Below are 22187 nucleotides of genomic sequence, written 5' to 3' on the forward strand. Positions count from 1 at the left end.
TACGTGACAAATTATTCAAAAGAAGTGTATTTCTTTAGATCACTAGAGAAAAAATTAAGGTAAACGGTACTACATAAATTAATAAAGCCATACGTGCCGAAAAAAGAACTCTTCGGGCTACGACCAAGAGGTAATTTGTGCCCCCAACCATGTACAGTACCTCACCCAACCCCAGATGCTGCAGGAATTTGAAGAGGAAATCATGAATACAGATTTAGCCTAGGTATGTATGTATGTATCTCACCCACCAGACGCTCGCGAAGCAAGTGTAATGGAGTCTCCTCGATTGAATCACAAAAGCGACATTGGTCGTTCGACCAGACTTCTTAGTCTACAGTGTCCCATCAGAATACCTGTTAATATCCTTAGCCTCTCTTCGGCAAGGTTTAGAATTTGCTCTCTATTTCATAACCTCCCAGTAAACATTTAGCTTGGCGTAGACCTACAGTCTTTCCTGAGTTTTCCTTTGATCGTGCTTGGTTTGATTGCAAGGAAGAGCTCAGTGCCTATAGGAGACGAGGCTGCCTACGGTTACATACATGATGAAATATACAATAAGCCAATTAAATAAGGGCATTGCATATATTTTCTCAACAAAAATTTCTACGCAGGGCACAATTTATACATAAATAAGTGATAAATGTTATCATGTAATCATTGAGGTTGTTCACACTTGCCGGTTATCTGTTTATGTGATTACATTTTTTAATTAGTTTACAACAATAAAATACACCAGAGAATAAAAATTTTACATAATCAAAAAAAAAAAAAATCAACAGGTTGTAATCGCGGTCAAAGAATTTTAACTATACTCACGTATTTGTGTTCGTACGTCCTACTGTGATTTACAATGATTTATATTTTTCGAGTTTAACCAATAGAGATTAAAAATAATAATTAGTTTTTGAGTTTTATCGGTGGTTTCAAGTTTTGCTACAACTGAATTGTTTCTCTTAGAGCAATGATGTTGCCGTAGGGCCGGATACTAAATTGCTTAATTTTTTGTTTTAATTTGAATTATTTTAGAGTATTGTTTGTTTATACTTTACAGCCTAAAAGAATTTACCACTGATATGTACTTAACAAGTATTCGCAGATTTGATTTGCCATTTTCGGATTCGTTCCACCAAAATGCGCTACATAATAAAAATTACAAGTTCAGTTAAGTTTTTCGGTATTCGAAATATTTAAAAAATTAGGCAATCGAGGAAAATGAACATTAACGCGTTTCGAAATCTTTAACTATGTACATTAGACCATACCAGAAAAAAAGTTCACCGTTCACCCCTGCGTCTAAAGTATTTCTGAAAGGCCATTGGGGGAAAAAATTGCTCCAACTTAAGGGGTGGCTTTTGGCATTTGTCGTCATATCATCGGCATTTACCTCACATCATGTTCATCGTTCTAGTAAGTACTTACCAGCCAGGTCACAGTTCTTATCACTCTAACTTACCACTCTAATGCCAGTAAATTAAATCTCTCCAAAAATCATTAAACTTTTGCTAAGATTTTTTTTGATTATTCAGCGAAATGAATTAAAACAATGTATTGTCGGCCAAATGTATTTAAATTCGGCCAAATTCTATATTACTTTTCAAAAATACTTTAGAGGAGTGTAGGACGAACTTTTTTGTTTGCTTGTAAAGTCTTACCTTCTAATGTTTTCGTACATATACATACATACATACACAGAACTTACGGGAGCAAAACCCGTTATCACATTTTTTTTTTTATAAAGTATAGGTTTATATGTAGAAATATACATTAATTGGATACGCTTGAGTGCATCTAAAAACATTACTTTGACTTTGACTTTACTAATGGATTTTGTCTACCAACAATATTGAAAACATTTAAAGATCTACCTCGATGTCATCACGCAATTTGAAAATCAATAAAAATAAGTGTAGCTTTATAGCTTTTTTATTTCATGAGAGTGACTTTTCTGATAACCTTGAATGCAAGTCAACGCCAGTAGAGTTATCGCTTCATAAACCGCATCTCCAGCTAGATTTTTGTTTACCAATTTCTGGAATTCCGGTTTAAAATTCCCCGTGCCATCGAGCACTTGCGAGATTATTGAGAACGCATGCAATTGGCATGTGAACATTAAAATAAATAGACGTATTGGTGGGAAATATTTCAATTTTGGGAGAGCATGTGAAAGTAGAAGTGTGTCTTATAATTTGTGCGTATCAACACTTTTTAGTGAAATGTAAATAAAAGGTATGAAATGAACACGCGTATCGCTTTTACACTCACTTTTACAAGTTATTTATATGCCGTCCATTACATGTACATATGTACATTAGACTGCATCACTGCCAATACAAAAAAAAAATCGGTACTGTGTTTCCATTGAAATCATAAAATCTATTATATTTTAAGATTTGTAACAAAATATTTCGGAAAAATATTAAGATTTACGTGAGCTGAACCGATTTGAAAATACCTCCAAAAATGGAGTTTTTTTTATAAATAAAAATAGTATCTTAAAGAATTAAAAAAAAACCCCTCAGATGACAAAACAGTTTCAGCTTAAAAAATTGCATTAAAAATCAACCGAATCGTAATAATGAGATTTTTGATGCTGCTTTTTTTAACTTTTTTCAAAGATTGGTATAAGAAAAACTTGTATAACTGGACCAAAACTATTCCGATTTGGGAATATGTTTCTCCGAAACATTTTGTAATTCCGGCAGAAAAACATCAACATTTTTTTTTGTCATTTCAGTGAGCGTCAAAAATATGCATACCCAGACGTTTTGGCGATTTTATTTCAACATTCAACAGTTTTCATGTTTTTTTTTTTATAAAAATATAGTTAAATTCACTGCAAAAACACCGAGAATCATTTTTTTTTAATTTCATGCAGAATTCGGGAAAATTCAGGAAATATCTAAAAATTTTCAGCGAAATTTTTAATATTTCAATTTCATTTCATAGAAAAATGTTGAGTTTGCATTTTTATAGCCCATTCCATTTTAGTATAATATAGATTTTTTATCGAGGGTGTTGCGTATTTTTTTCCATTTAAAAATGGATTTAGAAAATGGCCCTCGACAAAAAAAGATCCAAAAATCAACGGTAATTTTGGGCGAATTAAAACTTACAAAAATGTTATACCAAAATTTTTTGGCTACAAAACCACATACTCAAACATTTTCTTAGAAATTGAATTGAAAATTTCGATGATGGTATTTCTTGAATTTTCCCAAATTCTGAATGAAATTGGAAAAAAATAAATTCTAGTGGGCTTTGCTCTTGAATGAACTATGTATACTTTTATAAAAAATAAGAAACATTTCGTATGGAAAATATAAACAAATAAAATAGTAAAAGGTCAGGGTATGCATAGTTTTGACGCTATATATATTTTATGTTATTTACGAAGCGAGCTACCTTTCAAAAGTTGGAGAATAAGCAAAACATAAAAGGAAAAAATTTAATGATCAGCACAATTTTTTGGCGGCGATTTTATTCAAAGTGGAACATTCCATGTACTTGCATTCATTTTACCTTTCATATTTAGCAATTAATAATGAATGCTGCTGTGGTTTTGTTTAGCGTGTTTTTTTTTTTGTTTTAGGAAATGAAGTGCAATAAACTGCTCAAGTCCACTTTCTGCATAGTCAATGTGATTAATGGGAAGCACGGAGGACAGAGACAAGCCAGCAAGGGTTTTATGCACATTCATCATGGCAATGCCCTCCGAAAAAGAAATGCTTTTATTGCTATATGTAAGTAAGTAAATACATACATACATATGTGTGTTGCTGTAGTTTTTGCAGGCTTTGCAGTGGTGACTTCCTGTATTTTTTTTTTCTTATGCATCCTCGTGTAGTTCTTCTTTGGCATAATAGTGGAGTAAGTAAAGACAAAAATATGAGTTCATAAAAAGTTTTTATTTAACTTGTTTTATACGTGTACATATATGTATGCTTATTTGGGACAAATCTTGCAATAAATTTTTAATCAATTTCGCGATGAGCTAGAGCCTTGAAATTGCCAACCTAGCTCAGAATCCGATGACATTAAATTTGAGAGACACATTAATCCGCCAGGTGGCGCAGGAGTCAAGATATTTATAAAACCCATATTTATGGTGCGGTATGTTTAATATTTAGAAAGCGTATTTTAAAGATATTTTTTAACTTTAACTTATTTATGAATAAACCATATTGCCGAAAATTACAAAAAAAAAGAAAAATTCATTACATGTTCAACTTTAATCATAAAAACTTTTGGATGAGTAAATTTATGAAAATATCATAAGAGATTTTTTTACAACCTTCAATTTTCTTCAAAAATACATAACGCTCATTCCGATACATAGACTTAAAATCGAGTAATATAGTTTTAAAATTACAAAAAAAAAAAATCTTGTGCTAGTAAAATGGAAAATAGAACTTCGCTATGAGCGACCTCTTATCTTAATATTTAGTGCAGCGTTTTTTACTGCCGCGAAAATATTTCACAAAAGATTTAAAAAAAGGGTTGGCTTTTTTGACCGAGTGTAATTTTAACAGGGTTTTTGATTTTAGCTTTAAAGAGCGCACAGTCAATCAATTTGAGAATTTTTTTTTTCGACTCCAAAACTCAAAAAAAAAAGTTTTATTACAGCCCTGAAAGCAATTCACTTGCTAACGTTGCTAAATTGCGAATTAAGCGAGTTTACATTAGGAATGGCGATATACCCTTTCTTTGGAAAATTTTATTATTGCCAAGGGAATACGGAATTCTAGAAAGAGTCAGAAAAGGAAGTAAAACTTAATCTATAAATTCGCTGCTTTGGAAAAAATATTTTATGTATTTTATCTACATAGTATGTATGTTCAAATGTATGTATTTCTCATGTACTTATGTTTGTAATTTAGGTAAAAACTACCAAACATACCATACAAAATAAAAAATAATCATAATCAGATAATCAAACAGTTAAATACATTTCGCGTGTGGAACGACTACTTTCGGAATGTCATATAAAAACTCGTTTTGTTTTTTTATTATTGTATGGTTTTTTTTCAATTGCATTAAATGACGCGAAACAATATCAAAAGCTAATAGGCTTGCTTCGTGCTCTCAACACTACAAAAATAATTAAAAGACAAAAAGGCTTAAATAGCAGAAAAACAAGCAAGAGCGAGCTGATAATAAAAAGCATAATTATGTCGGCTTGCAGTTAATTGAAAATTTTCAACATGTAAACATTCATGGTATTCGAATGCCGGTGAAAATGTTGCGTGATAATGCGGCGGTGAGTGGGTTATTTAATAATGGGACATACATAACCAATACAAGTACATACATAAAAAAAAAACAACAATTAGCGGACTAGCAGCGTAAGACAGGCGCTTAGGTTTTTCCGTTAATAATTCAGTTTTGTGCAAAAATGAAAAGCGACTTGGAATTTTAGAAGTGCCACAAGTTAACATTGATTTATAACCACGCTGTAAATTACTTAATTTGAAAGTACTATGTATGTAAGTACTGGTGCACTATGTAGTTGTGCAATCAAACAATTTATGCCAAAAATATCAGTATGCACAGAGCGAAAATACATCCGAACATAAGTAAATGTGCATTTCTTAAATATGTACATATGCCTTCGTAGAAAAAAGTAATAAATGTGTCTAAATCTGGAAATTAAAATGTTATAACAATATCCGAAATATAATTTAGTTGCTTTGTGAGTGGAAATTTATATAAAAACTTGTAATTTTTTAAAACATACCACAATCATGACTCAATCCAATTTCTTTTTCCATTTTTATTTACCTGAAAAAAGAAAATAAATTTATATTAACTTAAGTAAATGACGCATGTATAGACATAGGTGTTTATAAATATCAAGAGTTATCAATCAATATGTATGTATATTAGGAATGTTAATCGCGGGATTATTTGCCCAGAATCCCGGGATTTTCGGGATTTCTAATTTACACAGGCGGCAATAATAGAAACGTCTTATGTCAACCAGTTTTGGCCATATTTCTTTTGTTTATTTAATATTTTTTTGTTTTTATAAATGTATAGCTCAATGCATGTACATATAATACTTTGCGACTGGCAATTTACACAAAAAAAAAATCAATATATTCGCGAAACCAAGGGCCAAATATAGTAGAATTGCGTTCTTAGTTTTCTCACTGACGTTATAATTTTTTTGAAAGAACTTCGAAATGTGGAAGATATCAGTAATTAAAAAAAAAAAATTGGAAAAACTCAGTGCAATTCAGAAAACCAGTATGATATCAAATTAAAGAGGAAATTCTGTAGAGTTAAAACAGATTAAATTTTTTGGTGGGTAACGGACGGATAGGTACAATAATTTGAGTTATGAATTTTTTTTTACACCCAAGTCGAGTAAAATGAGTACATTACAATTAAAAAAAAAAATTAAATTTTGTTTAGAATTTTTTTGAGTATGCAATTTTGTAGCCCATTAAATTTGAGTTTAATAAAGTGCAAGTGTTAAGCTACTGCAAAATTGCGTTGATTTTTAATATTGTTTATGCTCACGGCTTCTTGCACTTTTTCCTTATCGATGAAAATGCCTAAAACCGTTTTCAAAGAAAATTAAAAAAAAAAATAACGGCAGTTTTGCAAATCTCTTAAAACTTCCACTTTATTACACTAAAATTTAATGGGCTATAAAACTGCATATTCAAAAAAATTCCAAAAAAGTTTAAACATTTGTAAATTGGTAATGTACTCATTTTACTCAACTTCGGTGTAAAAAGAAATTCATAACTCAAATTATTGTAGAGTGCACCCCACAACATTATACTTAGATATTGCGCAATACACAGAGCTACCATTGTGATTTTTTCCAATTTTTTTTGAGATGGCATATTTTCAAAAACTATTTTTTTTTTATCAAATAATTTGTATGTGGAAAATTTTTCAAGAAAAAAATTAAAAAATATTTTTTTCGTAGGGAATATTGATGTGTGTATGTGTGATTTTATCGATAAAAACGTTTTAATTGCGTATGCATGTTCACTTTGAGCAAATTGTGAGCACTGGTTGGGGAAATCTTCGGAAGACTGGGCAAATCGCTAAAAAAAATTCAATTATTCGAAAAATTCGCATTTCTGAGCAAAAAGAAAAAATACGTGTCTCCTTAAATTGTTCAAGGAACAATCCCTGTGAGTTTTATCTTCTTTTCTTTTCTTCTTTTTTTGGCGCTGTAACCGCCTAAGCGATTTTGGCCGAGTTCAGCAAAGCACGCCAGTCGTTTCTCCTCTGTGCCAACTGACGCCAATTGGAAACGCCAAGTGAAGCCAAGTCCTTCTCCACCTGATCTTTCCATCGCAGTGGGGGCCTCCCTCTTCCTCTGCTACCACCAGCGGGTTCCGAGTTGAATACTTTCAGAGCTGGAGCGTCGGTGTCCATTCGAACGACATGGCCAAGCTAGCGGAGCCGCTGTATTTTAATTCGCTGCACTATGTCCATATCGTTGTAAAGCTCATACAGCTCATCGTTCCATCGTCTGCGGTACTCGCCGTCGCCAACGCGTAAAGGACCGTAAATCTTCCGCAAAATCTTTCTCTCAAACACCCCAAGAGCCGCCTCATCGGATGTTGTCATTGTCCATGCTTCTGCGCAATATACCAGCACGGGCATGATGAGTGACTTATAGAGCGCGGTTTTCGTACGTCGAGAGAGGACTTTACTCCTGAATTGCCTACTCAGTCCAAAGTAGCACTTGTTGGCAAGAGTGATTCTACGTTGGATTTCAATGCTGACATTATTATCGGTGTTAATGCTGGTTCCCAAGTAAACGAAATTCTCTACTTTCTCGAAATTGTAACTGTCAACAGTGACGTGGGTGCCAAGGCGCGAATGTGCTGACTGTTTGTTTGATGACAGGAGATACTTCGTCTTGTCCTCGTTTACCACCAGACCCATGCGCTTTGCTTCCCTATCCAACTTGGAAAAGGCAGAACAGACTTCGCGGTTTTTGTTACCGATGATGTCGATGTCATCGGCATAAGCCAGCAATTGCACGCTCTTGTAGTAAATTGTTCCTGAGCGGTTCAGTTCTGCAGCTCTTATTATCTTCTCCAACATCAGATTAAAGAAGTCACATGAAAGGGAGTCGCCCTGTCTGAAACCCCGTTTTGTGGCGAACGGCTTGGAGAGGTCTTTTCCAATTCTGACGGAGCTGGTGGTATTGCTCAACGTCATTTTACACAGCCGTATGAGTTTTGAGGGGATGCCAAATTCAGACATAGCGGCGTATAGGCAACTCCTTTTAGTGCTGTCAAAAGCGGCTTTAAAGTCGACAAATAGGTGGTGAGTGTCGATCCTTTTCTCGCGGGTCTTTTCCAAGATTTGGCGTATTGTGAATACCTGGTCTATGGTGGATTTGCCAGGTCTAAAGCCACACTGATAAGGCCCAATCAGTTCATTGACGGTGGGCTTCAGTCTTTCACACGATACGCTCGATAAGACCTTGTAACCTATGCTTAGAAGGCTGATCCCGCGGTAGTTGGCGCGAATGGCGGGGTCACCTTTCTTGTGGATTGGGCAGAGCACACTTAAATTCCAGTCGTCGGGCATGCGTTCATCTGACCATATTCTGCACAAGAGTTGATGCATGCACCTTATCAACTCCTCGCCGCCGTACTTGAATAGCTCAGCTGGCAGGCTGTCAGCTCCAGCGGCTTTGTTGTTTTTCAGCCGCGTTATTGCTATACGTACCTCGTCATAGTCAGGCGGTGGAACGTCGACTCCGTCATCATCGACTGCGGGCTCGGGTTCTTCTTCTCCACAACTTTCTGTGCTGCTGCCATTTAGTAGGGCGGAAAAGTGTTCCCTCCATAATTTAAGTACGCTCTGGACATCAGTTACTAGGTCGCCATTATTGTTCTTACAGGAGTGCGCCCCGGTCTTTAAACCTTCCGTAAGTCGCCTAACTCTCTGGTAAAATTTTCGGGCATTCCTCCTGTCGGCCAGCATTTCAAGCTCTTCGCACTCACGTATTTCTGCCTCTCTCTTCTTGTTGCGGCAAATACGTCTCGCTTCCCTCTTCAGATCCCTATAGCGGTCCCACATAGCGCGCGTTGCGCCCGATCGCAGCGTGGCCCTGTAGGCGGCATCTTTTTTTCTCTGCAGCTTCCTGACACTCCTCATCGTACCAGTTGTTCTTTCGGGCTCGCTGAAATCCGACTACTTCTTCGGCGGCGGTACTTAATGAGCGGGAAATGTGGTTCCACTGCTCGCATATGTCTGTTTGTTGAAGAGTGCTCTCTGAGAGCAGGTGTGAGAGTCGAGTAGCGAAAGCGCTGGCTGTCTGTTGTGATTGCAGCTTTTCGACGTTAAGCTTTCCTTGCATATTTGGGCGCACATTTTTTGCTGCACATAGGCGGGTGCGTATCTTGGCTGCAACAAGATAGTGGTCCGAGTCGATGTTTGGGCCTCGGAGTGTGCGTACGTCTAAAACACTGGAATCGTGCCTTCCGTCTATCACAACATGATCGATTTGGTTTCTCGTTTTTCGATCCGGAGACAGCCAGGTAGCTTGATGGATCTTTTTATGCTTGAACCTAGTACTGCATACTACCATGTTTCGGGCCCCGGCGAAGTCGATCAGCCTCAATCCGTTGTCGGACGTTTCGTCGTGGAGGCTGAATTTTCCGACGGTGGTTCCAAAGATCCCTTCTTTGCCCACCCTGGCATTGAAGTCGCCAAGCACGATTTTGATATCATGACGGGGGCAGCGCTCGTACGTGCGCTCCAAGCGCTCATAGAAGAGATCCTTGGATGTCTCATCCTTCTCTTCCGTCGGGGCATGGGCGCAGATGAGCGAGATGTTGAAGAATCTCGCTTTGATGCGGATTGTGGCTAGACGCTCGTCCACCGGGGTGAACGACAGTACTCGGCGACGGAGTCTCTCTCCCACCACAAATCCAACTCCGAATTTGCGCTCCTTTACATGGCAGCTGTAGTAGACGTCGCAAGGCCCCAGACATTCTTTGCCTTGCCCCGTCCAACGCATTTCTTGGATGGCGGTGATGTCAGCTTTTGTCCTTACGAGGACATCAACCAGCCGGGCAGAGGCACCTTCCCCATTAAGGGTCCGGACATTCCAGGTGCATGCCCTCAAATCGTAGTCCTTTAAACATTTGCCGTGGTCGTCATCATAAGGGGGGGTCTCATCCGAGGCTTTGCCTTGCTTCTTCACTGGAAGTGGTTTTTACGTGGCGGGTCCCAAGCCCAGCGCACAACCCATTGCTGGGACGGGGGTGGTTTCGCAACCAAATACACGTTTATATAGCGAGCCGCTTGCTCCAAGCAGACACCCGCTTGCAGCCGCACCTACTGGTGAACAGACGCTGCAGACTTCAGTGAGCCCTTAAACCGAATAAGTCAGAGTGGCCCCACCGAAGCTCCCTCTCTTTCTGCCGTGACCCAAGGCTCCACTCGGATTGGTTACCGCATCTCGCACATGGGTTGCTCACGTTGCCCAGAGTGCGCGAACGAGGACGCAAGAGTCGGGATTGAGTATAGCCATGCAACTGTAACTGCATACCCAGCGCAATGACTATACCCCATTGCACTCCGTTTTATCGCAAACTTAAATTCACTTTCCCCCGGCCTGGGTGATTTGAGATGGAATGAGCCATATATATATTTTTTTCATTTAATTCAAAAGATATATTACCTGTCCCAACTTTAATCTATGGTAATTAAATTACATTTTAAGTTGAAATATTTTTCATTAGTTGGCATTCCCCACTTAGATATTTCAGTTTGAAAGCTGTTTCAATCCTCTTTCATTTGTTACTGAATTTGTTTAATTTGGATAAGCGGTTTAGTTATTTATTATTAGGAAAGGACTTTTATTTCGGTCTTAAAAAATATTTGGCCAAGTTTAACTGTTATTACTGGATAAAAAAAATAAAAGTCTGTGTAGGCCGATTATTTTATTTCAAATTAAATAAAATCAAAAAATAACTTTTTCTAAGGACTTTTCTCATAAAAGTTATATAAGTCCGGGTCGCTGTTTCTAAACATACTTTTGAAAAGGTTATTACTAAATGCCGTATCCCACTAATACGATATTCTATAAAGACTTAGCGACATTTTTTGGAACGCTATCGCCCATTTATGTATTTATCCAAATAGTTTATTTAAAAAAGTATATACGTATACTTTTTAGGGCAAATCCGCTCCCTTTGCGACACCCCTTAGAACAATAACAACAAAAATATAACGATGTTGTACTAACTTTTTTATGAAGTTGCGCTGTAAACAAACAATTATTGAGGTAAACATGACTGCACACCAACGTGCCGGCACATTTCCGGTGCACTACTTAGAAATGCAACAGAGCAAACCTCAGCGACAACAGCAAGGGGACAGCAGCATGAAAGAAGCGTGAATTGCAGTAGCTCTCGTATTTACCTTCCAAATGGGGAAGCGCCAAAGAAAATACGAGTGTAAGTGATAACTATGTATAATAGAATTAAACAAAAGCTGAAGTTAGGTCAAATGGGAAAAAGAATCAACAAATGAGTAACTATAACAAATATTTACATATGTGTGTACGCAAATATGTAGACAGAGCATGCATGCATGGATGTACTCAGAGAGCAATGTTGCTGCAATAAAAGTGTACTATGCAAACAAGCTCTGCAGTTAGAGTAACAAAGTGTTTGGTGTACAACAGCTGCTGCGCACGTAATTTATATGAAAATCTGCATTTGCAAAATTCTGCAAAAGCAAAACTTCTGAAATGATACGCAGAAATCACAAATAAAAAGGGAGAATATGTACATTTAAACATCAGCATTTAAATATCCGATTTTTGTGTTTTACTTTTTCGAGTGACATTTGTACATATGTACATACATACATATGTTCATACTAGGCAATGAAAGGCAACAGGGATGTGGGCGTGGCTGTGAACACTAACCGTTGCAATGTTGCAGGCAGTCTCATACATTTGTTACCCACATGCGGACAATTTAACTTTTTGGGCATAAAGTCAAGAAAGTGCCAATGCATGAATCGACGTCTTTAAGGTGAAGTCGTATGCTTTTGTGCGCTTGGTATAAAAGCAGCTGCCCGATGTTTTGCACTTTTTGTTTATTGTTGTTGTTCAGTTGCATCGCTGCATTACAAGTGAAAATTACCATGCAACAAAGAAAAGTTAGTGCTGTTGCTGTTGCCGCCACCGGCAATAGCTTTATGACCATTTTCATGTAAAAGTAAATAAAACTTCGGAGTTTATTGCCACCACGTTGGTTTACTGGTTGCTCTGGGAGGAGAGTTCATTGAGCAAATGTATTTTTCTTTGTTATTTCTCTGTGTTGTTGCATTGAACTTTTACATCACTTGTTTGCCTATTGAGCATTCGCTTCCGCAGCACTAAAAACTTTATTTGATGCACTTATTGCCATAGTCGTCGTTTCTCTCGTTTTTATGTCTATTTGAGAAAAATGAAGTTGCTGCCTGGCATTAGAATTTCTGTTTGCTGCCGGTTGTGTTACAGCTGAAGCAACATTTAATTTTGCATGCCGTTTAGCAATTTAAAAGTAATTATCGTTACCATGAACGTATGCAGTTGGTTTTAATTAAAATGAATATAAACATTTTATTGAGTGTACGAATGTGACGAATGTTGGTGCTCGCATAAAGGAAGTGAGTGCATTGCAAATATTTTATGAATTTAAGTTTGCTTTAAATACTGCATTTTCTGCATTAATTTAAGAAAATGACAAACAATATGACATTTTCTTCTTCTTAATCGGATCAAGCGAGCACGCGAGTTCTTCTAAATTGGCGTCAAAATTCTCGCTAGTCATCCTACGCTGACCTTAGACATAACAAGATAACCACGAATGATATTTAAATCAGCCGTTGAAGATATATTCAACAATTTTGGTAACATTTTCTGTCAAACGTGCATCTTCTTAAAAAACAATAATAACACTGGTTTACAGCAAAAATGTTCTATGTAGAATTGCTTGGTGATTCCGAAAATGGAGTTAACTTTTTTTCTATGCATACATTTTCGAGATATTTGAAATTTACTGTTGTTCAGCTTAAAACAAAAAGTGGTTCCACTTAATCACGTATATATTACGAACCAATTTAACAATCTTAAAATGAGATACATCAAAGCAAAGCTAATAAAATTCTCCTTAAAACATTTATACTTCCCTTTCCGATAGGACTGATTGTTTCTGACAAATGAATTAATCATGCCACTTTTTTTATTTTTTAATAAAAAAATGAAATAAAAAATCAAACTTTAAAAAAAAAAACAACAGGTTCTGTGCCAAACTTTTGCATTTGTGCTAAAGCCGGTTCTGTTACAAAAAAAAAATCAAGTTATTAATGAAGGAAAGCGAAGGATAAATAAAGAAGGAATGAGTGATTAAATGAAAATACGCAAAGATTTTTTGTATGAAAAACGAGCAGGAAAGAAAGTTACTCATACGCACGTACACTTGCGTAACGAAGAATTTTTTCGAAATTCTAGATGTACATACTACAATTTTAGAGTGCCGTTATAGTATAATTTCCTTTTAATCTATAACTTTCTTTATAACGGGTTACAACTAAAAATCTCCACTAAATAAAAACATCGATTAAAATAATGCAAATATACATATTTAGAATTTTAAGTTTAAAAAGTACCTTTAAAAATTCTAATACAGAAAGTTTTCGTTTCAAACCTTTTTCTCGTTTGAATGACTGAAACGAAATTTTCATTTTTATTTTGAAAGTATGTATTTCGTTTTATTTTGTGGGTTCGAAATTTGGTCGCACTACAATATCCTAAAATGTTTAATTTTAGTTTTAACAAGTAAGAAAGTCTAAGTTCGGGCGGAGCCGAACATTAAATACCCGGCGCAAGTATTAAATATATGTTTTTTCACCTTTCCGAAAGCTACCGCTAGATGGTAAGCCGGGGTGTATCAATTTTGAGTAAATTAGCGTCCTTAAATTACGAATTATTGAAGTTTCAAGCATTTCTGAAATTTACCGTTATATAAAAAGCGGCCGTAATTTTAGTCCGATTTCAATAATTTTCAACGTTTTGCTTTTAATTGGGCAGCACAATAAAAATACCGAGTTTGGTACAAATTGGTAGAACGGTTACCGATATACATATATGTGATCATAAGTGGGCGGTGCCATGCCCATTTTCCAGAATTTTACCATAAACGTATATCTTGGTAAAGAATTGTTGCAAGCATCAATCTAAAATAAATTAGCTTTAATATTTATTGATTTATCGAAGATTGTGTATTTCTCTAAATTACCGTTATATGGGATGTGGGCGTGGTTATTGTCCGATTTTTTAAATTTTCATCCATTTAGTATGCTGTATCAAGGCCAACAACTGTGTCAAGTTTGAAAGAAATTGGTGCAGCGGTTACCAATGGGCGTGGCTTCGCCCATTTTCGAAAAATTTATAATATTCTTATTTTTCATCTAAAAATTATTGTAAATATCAATTTTGAGTGAATTATCTTCAGTAGTTACTAAAATATCACAGTTTTCGTATTTCTGGAAATTACCGTTATATGGGAAGTGGGCGTGGTTACAGTCCGATTTGGCCCATTTTCATTCCAAACCAACCTTGGATTAGCGAAAACCTACATACCAAATTTCGTTTAGATATCTCAATTTTTGCTCGAGTTATCGTGTACACGGACGGACGGACAGACGGACAGACGGACGGACAGACAGACATGGCTTAATCGATTTCTCTATTCATTCTGAGCATATATGTATACATTTGTCTATATCTATCTCGATTCGTTTTGGCTGTTACAAATAACCGTTATGTGAAAAAATTAATATACCCTTGTGCACAAGTGCGCTCGGGTATAAAAATTCATATTTTAGGCTAAATTTTTTCATCTAAAATATTGGTTTTTATTTTGAGAATGGTACGTTTTAAAGTCGTGAATGCAAGTACTTTTATTTTTGTATAAAGTAAAAATATTTAAAAAAATTTGGGTTTACAATTTCTTTGGAATACGCGGGTTTTGCCTGTATCATTTTCTCAGTGTAGGTATTTGATCTGTAAAAGTTCATTAACCACACAATTTGGTAGCCCACATATGTACATATGTAAGTACTGCAACGTATCTATTCGTTTCAAATTCCATTTCATTTTGTTCTCTCTTTTGCGACGCGTCTAACATTTACGCTTCAATTAACTTACAACTAAAACAACAAGGATACATGTACCCGTTAGTAGTAAAACTTGCGCCCTGTGGCCAAATGAGTAAATAAGTAGCTAGATAAATTGAGTGTGAGTTGGATTTCAATTAGGCCAACGCCTGCAAAAACAAATGTTGAACCCTCAACCTACTTTTTATCATAAGAATTATAAAAACCAGTCAGTTATAAAAACAGCGAATGACGGCCATAAAACGTGATGAACGGATTTCGAATAAGAGTAAAAAATTTAAAGAGGAGCATTTTTTTTTTTAGTATAAACATAAATGTTAAAACGTATTACATATGTATGTATGTATGTATGTATGTTTATCAATGTATGTATGTATATACATACCCAGTACGTCATAGCTCAACCAATTATCTTAGAAAAATTAATTTATTTCTAGTTATGTAGTAACTAACTTTAAATTGAGGTATAATCACCTAGCAGCCTGATTAGATAAACCAAATGCTTACATTTTTGATACATATCTTTGCAAATAGTTCAATATTAGTTAGAAAATCATCTAACTCTGGGCAATTAACTATTTTAGCATGAACAGACATCTGCAAAGGAAATATACTTACTTTGCAGTGCTTTAAGCCAAATGCATTTTAAGGCAGTTGAAAGCAAATCCAGAATCGGACAATTGACTTGCTGCTGGCACATAATTAAAACTGAACATTTGAAAGCACGTTTGCATGTCTGGCTGTAGCTGAGCCTGCTGTTACTTGTTAGCTTTCAGAAGATTCGCGTTTGAATCCCAACAGAGACAAAATGTGAAAATGTTAATACAATTTTTTTTTTGTCTCTTGTAAATATGAAAAGGGATCTGTGAAGTGCAGAACGAAAGCGTATTCAAACGAAACATATTGACTTTGAAGTGATTTAAGCCAAATGCATTTTAAAGTAGTTGAAATCAAATGCAGAGACTGACGCCTAGGACATCGCCATGTTAAAGTAAACAGTTCGACCAAGGAAGAAAGTCAAATCTTCAAATAGATCTTCGATATTTCAACTAGTTTCTTTCCGTACTGGATATGTACATACATATCGCTCATTTACTAAATGAGTGTCATTACTCCAAACCAAATTCCAGCTAGTAATTCCAGCTCGTTATATTTTGATTAATCTTGTGGCATGAGGCATCTGAAGCCCCCATCTCTCCAAAATTGCTTCAGGTAAAATAAATCGGCCATATTCTTGAAAATTCGGCAAAAATGTTTAAAAAGATGAGCCTATTAGTATACAAAGTAGAAAAGATGTCTACTTTTAAATAATGAGTGGCGTTTTTTTCATGCAAAAATGGCGGATGTAATATGAGGAAATGTTTTTTTGTTTTAATTTTCTGCAATATTGGATCCGCCCTTTTGAATTTTAAAAATGCACGGTTAGACTCATATCAGCGACTCCAAACACCTCCGAATGACAAGTTTCAAGCAAACTCGATAAATTTTTAAAAACTTTTCCGTCACATTGGATTTAAAGGTAAACATTTTTACCGAGTTTCAAAGAATATAACTAATTTATTTTTTCCCTGAACCAAATTTGTTGAGAAGGCGGCTTCTGTCTTATGTTACTAAATTTATATAACAAAGACAATTTGATATATAAATACGCTAGCGCAGCCACATGTGTGTAAGTAAATGATGGCACGCTTGCTAAACTTAATATAATTTCCTCGATGATTAGCGTAACAAATACCGACAATTACATATTTAAGTGCACAATCACACAGCCATCAAAATGCTTAAGTACACATGTTATACGGTATACAATTATGAAGGTGTCTAAATAATTATACGACCGCAAAACACTTTAAACGATTTGTTCGCATTCAATTAGTTATATTACCACACTTTGTAATACAAATTTATTTGTGTATGTATGTAGTTATGTTTTGCTTAAAAAAAGATGAATTTTTTGCAGTTACTCAATACCTTTTTTACTTTAGTTGGCCTTTCCTTTTGTTGTTGTTAATATATTAAATATGTTGGTTGTAGTGTCTCTCATTTTCTGTTGCTTTTCATTTATACATATATAATATTCATTGATGAAATATCGCACAATGTAGCACAAATACCTTCAGACAGTCGGTAGACAAGCTTATTGTTTGTGGGCAGTGGCGGTTGCAGCACACGCGATTCATTCACAACTTTAAGCTGCTGATTTTTTTTTTCATTTTCATAATTTGTAAATTATTTCTGAAATACGTATTGTATGTACATATGTATGTATGTATGTATATACATAATGAATGGACTGCGCAAGCGAATTCATATTTAATAAATGAGAAAAAAATACAGTACCGTAAAAGCAAAAGTACTTATGAGCGTGTATTTCAAGGTTTGACCATTCAGTGTATTAGTTATTTAAACGCCTACTGATAATTAGTATTTATTAACCAATTTGTTGGCATGAGCTTGTATTAAGTAAAAGAAAAGTACAAACGTTTTGTTGTGTATGAATGTATGTCTATGTAAACTACGTGTGTCTTTTTTGTTTATTAATTTTTAAGCAGCTTTGCCGGCCAGTCACAACAGTAGGTACAATGTGCAAGTTGTCGCAGTCAAAGTTGCTTGAGTAAGGTCTTGAAATTTGTCATTTTGTCTTTTCATTTTTGTTGTGTAGAATTCGTACTCGTAGTAGGTAAAATGCATATCACATACTTAATTAACCAGCGCACTTGGTTAGCTTTTACATATTAACAAATTTTTATTTTTGATTGCATGCCATTTAATATTTTAATTTATATTTACTAACCACAATTAATTGTTAATGTCGCATATGCTGTTTACTAATTTATTCAACTGCTACGTTAAGCAGCAAACGGGCACAAAGAATGTATTTAATAGCGTTTTGCCGATCCAACTTGGATTGTGGGTGAAAGTAACAATAGGCTTGCCAGTATTTCAACTAAATCGTTTATATATTTGGATACATACATATTTTTCGGAGTGTTGGTTAAGGAATTTCAGCCAAGCCATAGTAAGTACATACTTTTAAATACAAATCTTTACATCGCTATACAAAATTCGTGCTGTACATTTTTGGAGTTTTAATGAGCACAATTAAGACAGTTTATAATTAATTACGTATGAATTAGTAACTGACTGGTGTCAAAAAATATTTGGTATTCAGGAGGTGCTGAATACGACATTAACCTCGACAACGTATAAACTACATTATACATACCATACATCCAAATGTATTTTATATTTAAAAAATTGGACTCGGAGTTCGAGTTTGACAGCTTTATTCGCCATATTTAATATGATGTTAGCATATTGTTTTTCATAGTCTATCGAAATCAGGTAAAAGGTATAATTATTCTTAATTCTTATTTAACTTGGCACTAAAACTCTTTCTTTTCTATTTACACCATCTTCAAAAGTGACACAACTCAAAATAACGCGTTAGTCAGAAAATGCGAAAAAGTATTTCGTGGCACATGCTAATCATATGGGCAAAGGAGACTTTACCTTAGGTTTTTTCAACAAATTATAACAAAAACTTGATTCAGCTTTTGCTTAAAGATAAATAAAAGCTCAGGGTACATTTTTGGCGCATAATTTCAAAAATGCCAAATTTTCAGTTTCGTCACTTTTGAAGGTCGTGTGCGATATCTATAGTTACGTTCCCCCAAAAGTTTTTATGCGCTAGGCCTAAAATTGGGTACCCTGACATAAAACCCCAAGTGGCATAACTCCAATTTTAAAATTTGTAATTATATAACTCCTTATACAATGACAAAAACGCCATGTTTTTACTTGGAGTTATGTCATTTTTGAGCCTAAAATATATTTTCCAGCTCTCAGGGAAAACAAAAAAAAAATCATATTAAAACACGCTCAAGCAAAAATAAAATTGTTTATTTTGTGGTCAGTTCCCAGCACTCTAGAAATATATGTATATCTATGTTGTAAATATTTCTTCAAGAAAAATTAAAGCCATGGCAATGTATTTTTTCAGTCGAGGGAAATAATAAAAAATATTTCTAGTAATTTTTCTTGAGCTTAAAAATCGGAAAACTGGAAAGAAAAATTGCGCAATTTTTTATTCAAAATCTTCGTCTGTGATGTTTTTTTATAAAAGACAACAATATTTTAATATATGTATAGTGAAAATTTTAGATAAAAGAATATATTACAAAAATTGTATATATCGGCATTTCCAATCTGGCGTAACGTGACACTTGTATGACAAAATGTTCAAAAGAAATGCAAAAAGTCATAATTTTAAAAAGGGGTTTCTAGATTTTCCTAGCAATTAAATGTCCCCTTATACAGTTAAAACGTTACGACAAACAGACTTGGGTTGCAAAATTGCAAAACTCTGCGAATTGGTCAGGACAATTTGAAATGTTAAAATCTTTTCTGCTTTTTGTTTAATCAGCTGAAGTATCTGGCGTGACGTTAGCTGGCGTTACGTTACTAAAATTTCCATTGAAAAAGTTTTGTAAATATTGTTCTTGAAAGAATTTTTAATGGAAGAAAACATACATTTCATGTCGAATATACTTTTTCGTTTGACATCAGCGCCAGCAGCGCTTCCATTTTGTGAAAACAAATCAGAGCATAAATACGGGGTTTCAAAATATCTCGACGCTGGCACCACCTAACGAGACCATTTTTGGCAATACAGCCATTGCAGGCCACTTTGGAGGTGGTAAATAAATTAATTTTTAAATGAAACTTTAACAATTTTCGAAGCTTATAAAAATGATTACATACACACATATGTATAGATAATTCCAATTACGGTTTTTGACAGTAATAGCCTATTTCCACCAAAGGCTTAAGAGCGCAGATAAGTTTCAAGAATTTTAACATGGGGTGATCGGTAAGGTTTATTTCTTAATTTTTGCTTTTTTTCCTATCGTTCGCTTCTTCGTAATAGGTGGAATTACCAGCCTGCGGGTTGTAATCTATTTTCCATTAGGCATAAACAGAAGTTAATACTTGGTGGAAATCGAATATGAATGAGGGTTTTTCGAACCACATAAGTGGGAGTTTTTCTTATGTCGAACAGCTGATAATTTTAAAGATTTTGTTGCGTCGATTTTAATGTCGTCCGCTGCAATTCTGGGTAGAGTTTTAGACAAACAATTAGATCTACCTATATATATATGTGCTATATTAAAAATAAACTATAAACTGTGAACTGAATATGAGTAAGTTCGAACGTTGAAATTGGAAAAACTAATACATTTTATTTCAATATACCTACGTGCTAGTAGTTTACTTCTTCCACACAAACAAACATTAATTATACTGGCAACTGTGTATTATTATTTTCCTGCTTAATCTCTATTTTAAAGTGTTGTTTTCAATGATCACACCTTTTGTTTTTCCAAGTATTCAGGTTTGCGGAAATAATTTTCACAGTCTACTTTGAAAGATAAACGTAAATACAAACACATATGTACAGTAATACGTACCCACTGGGAAAATAGGTAAGCACCTTGCGAGGTAAGCCATGTTTTCTTACAGTTTTTAGTACCAAAATTGTCATCATGGCTAATGTCATCTACTAGTAAAGGGCAAAATGAACACCTCCGAAGACACATTACGTTGTCAGTTGCAAAATAACGTGCAGCCGAAGTTATTTCCAAGCACCGAACTACTCCGAGCGACTGCTCTGCATTACACGTAACTTACTTTGTAAAGCGGCTCAGAAGTATGTCTGATACCAAATGTACATTCTAAATTCCTACTTACATAAGGCGGCCATGCCTTTGTAAAAGTAAGGGACGTTCGGCAGGGAAATGGTAATGACTGCCAGGTGAAGAGTAAGTTGCTAATAAGGTATTATTGCGTGCTCCTAATTCCCACTGGGTATGAATTTTTATATCTGTATATGTTTATTAAATCAGATTCGATGATGCTTTCAATAGCCATTTTCCAATAATTTTGCATGCCCATTAAATTTTCATTAGGAAGAGAATTGTTACATAAATATACAAATTGAATGAAAAGTTTGCCTTCCAAAATGATCAAATAATTGAAATGACTATCAAAATAATCTAACTTAATTTAGCATTTAAGAAATATGTATGTACATATATTAAATGAACATTCCCTGCAAAAAATTTGGCGACTAATCTCTAAAGAGAGAGAGAGAGAGACATTAGTCTCAACCGGGTACAATTGGGCATTAATTAGTCGCAGTTAAACCCAAACGGGTATTAAATATGAGAGATTATTTAGTCTCGACTCATCCCCTACTTGGAGATCAATTAGTCCCTGACTCATCTCCAACGGGTACACTTAACGTTGGAATGATATCTACGCACTTAGCCAATAAAACTTCATTTGCGGCGGTGGCACAAAGAGAGATTATTCGCTTAACAAACCTGAGCATCCTGGTTCGAATCGCAGCTGGCGCAACTTTATTATTTTTATTTTTTTTTAAAGTGACTAGTCATTTTTTATACCCGTTCTGGTATAATGTGGAACAATTAGTCTCTTCAGAGGACATGCTCGAACAAAAGCGAACAATTCATTTCATATAAAGAGATCAGAAGTTATTATTATTAGTCGCATGTTCCTTTGCGATTGCTCCCGGAGTCATTCCGGATTAGTCGCATTTTTTTGCCGGGTTTAGTTGATTTATATCTATAAACATATTACATACACATGTATATGTCGTTTGTTTTATTTCAAAAATTAATTATAACGTAAACATGTATTTATGGATGTAAATATGTAAGTTTAAAAATTTTGTATGCATGTATGTACATATGTACATAAAATGAATTTCGCTACATATCGGAAATATTCACAATGCTTGAAAATATACAGAAATTACAAAGGTTAACGTCCTCAACTAAATACGCGATATTTCTCTCCGAATGCTTTATTAAATAAATCGATACAAGTGAGCAATTAAATATCTGCAATATATGCTAACGCAATACACATACGCATGTATTTTATGAATGCGTTGTATTTGAAAATTTATATGCACTACACCGCGCGTGTAAACGCAC

The 22187-nt window shown here is 34.9% G+C and overlaps 1 protein-coding gene across 1 annotated transcript in view; it reads right to left on the reverse strand.

The window, feature by feature from the left end:
- LOC118737849 (aminopeptidase N) overlaps positions 1-5772 on the reverse strand; it is a 51664-nt gene extending 45892 nt beyond the window's left edge. Inside the window, exon 1 of the mRNA XM_036468639.1 lies at positions 5735-5772. Within this exon, the coding sequence (XP_036324532.1) occupies positions 5735-5768 (34 nt within the window). The 5' untranslated portion in view covers positions 5769-5772. The remainder of the gene's footprint in view (positions 1-5734) is intronic.
- Positions 5773-22187: the final 16415 nt, after the last annotated feature.

The sequence above is a fragment of the Rhagoletis pomonella genome, unplaced genomic scaffold (genome assembly GCF_013731165.1).
Source record: "Rhagoletis pomonella isolate Grant_MI unplaced genomic scaffold, Rhpom_1.0 Rhpom_scaffold_00004, whole genome shotgun sequence".
NCBI classification, from domain to species: Eukaryota; Metazoa; Arthropoda; class Insecta; order Diptera; family Tephritidae; genus Rhagoletis; species Rhagoletis pomonella.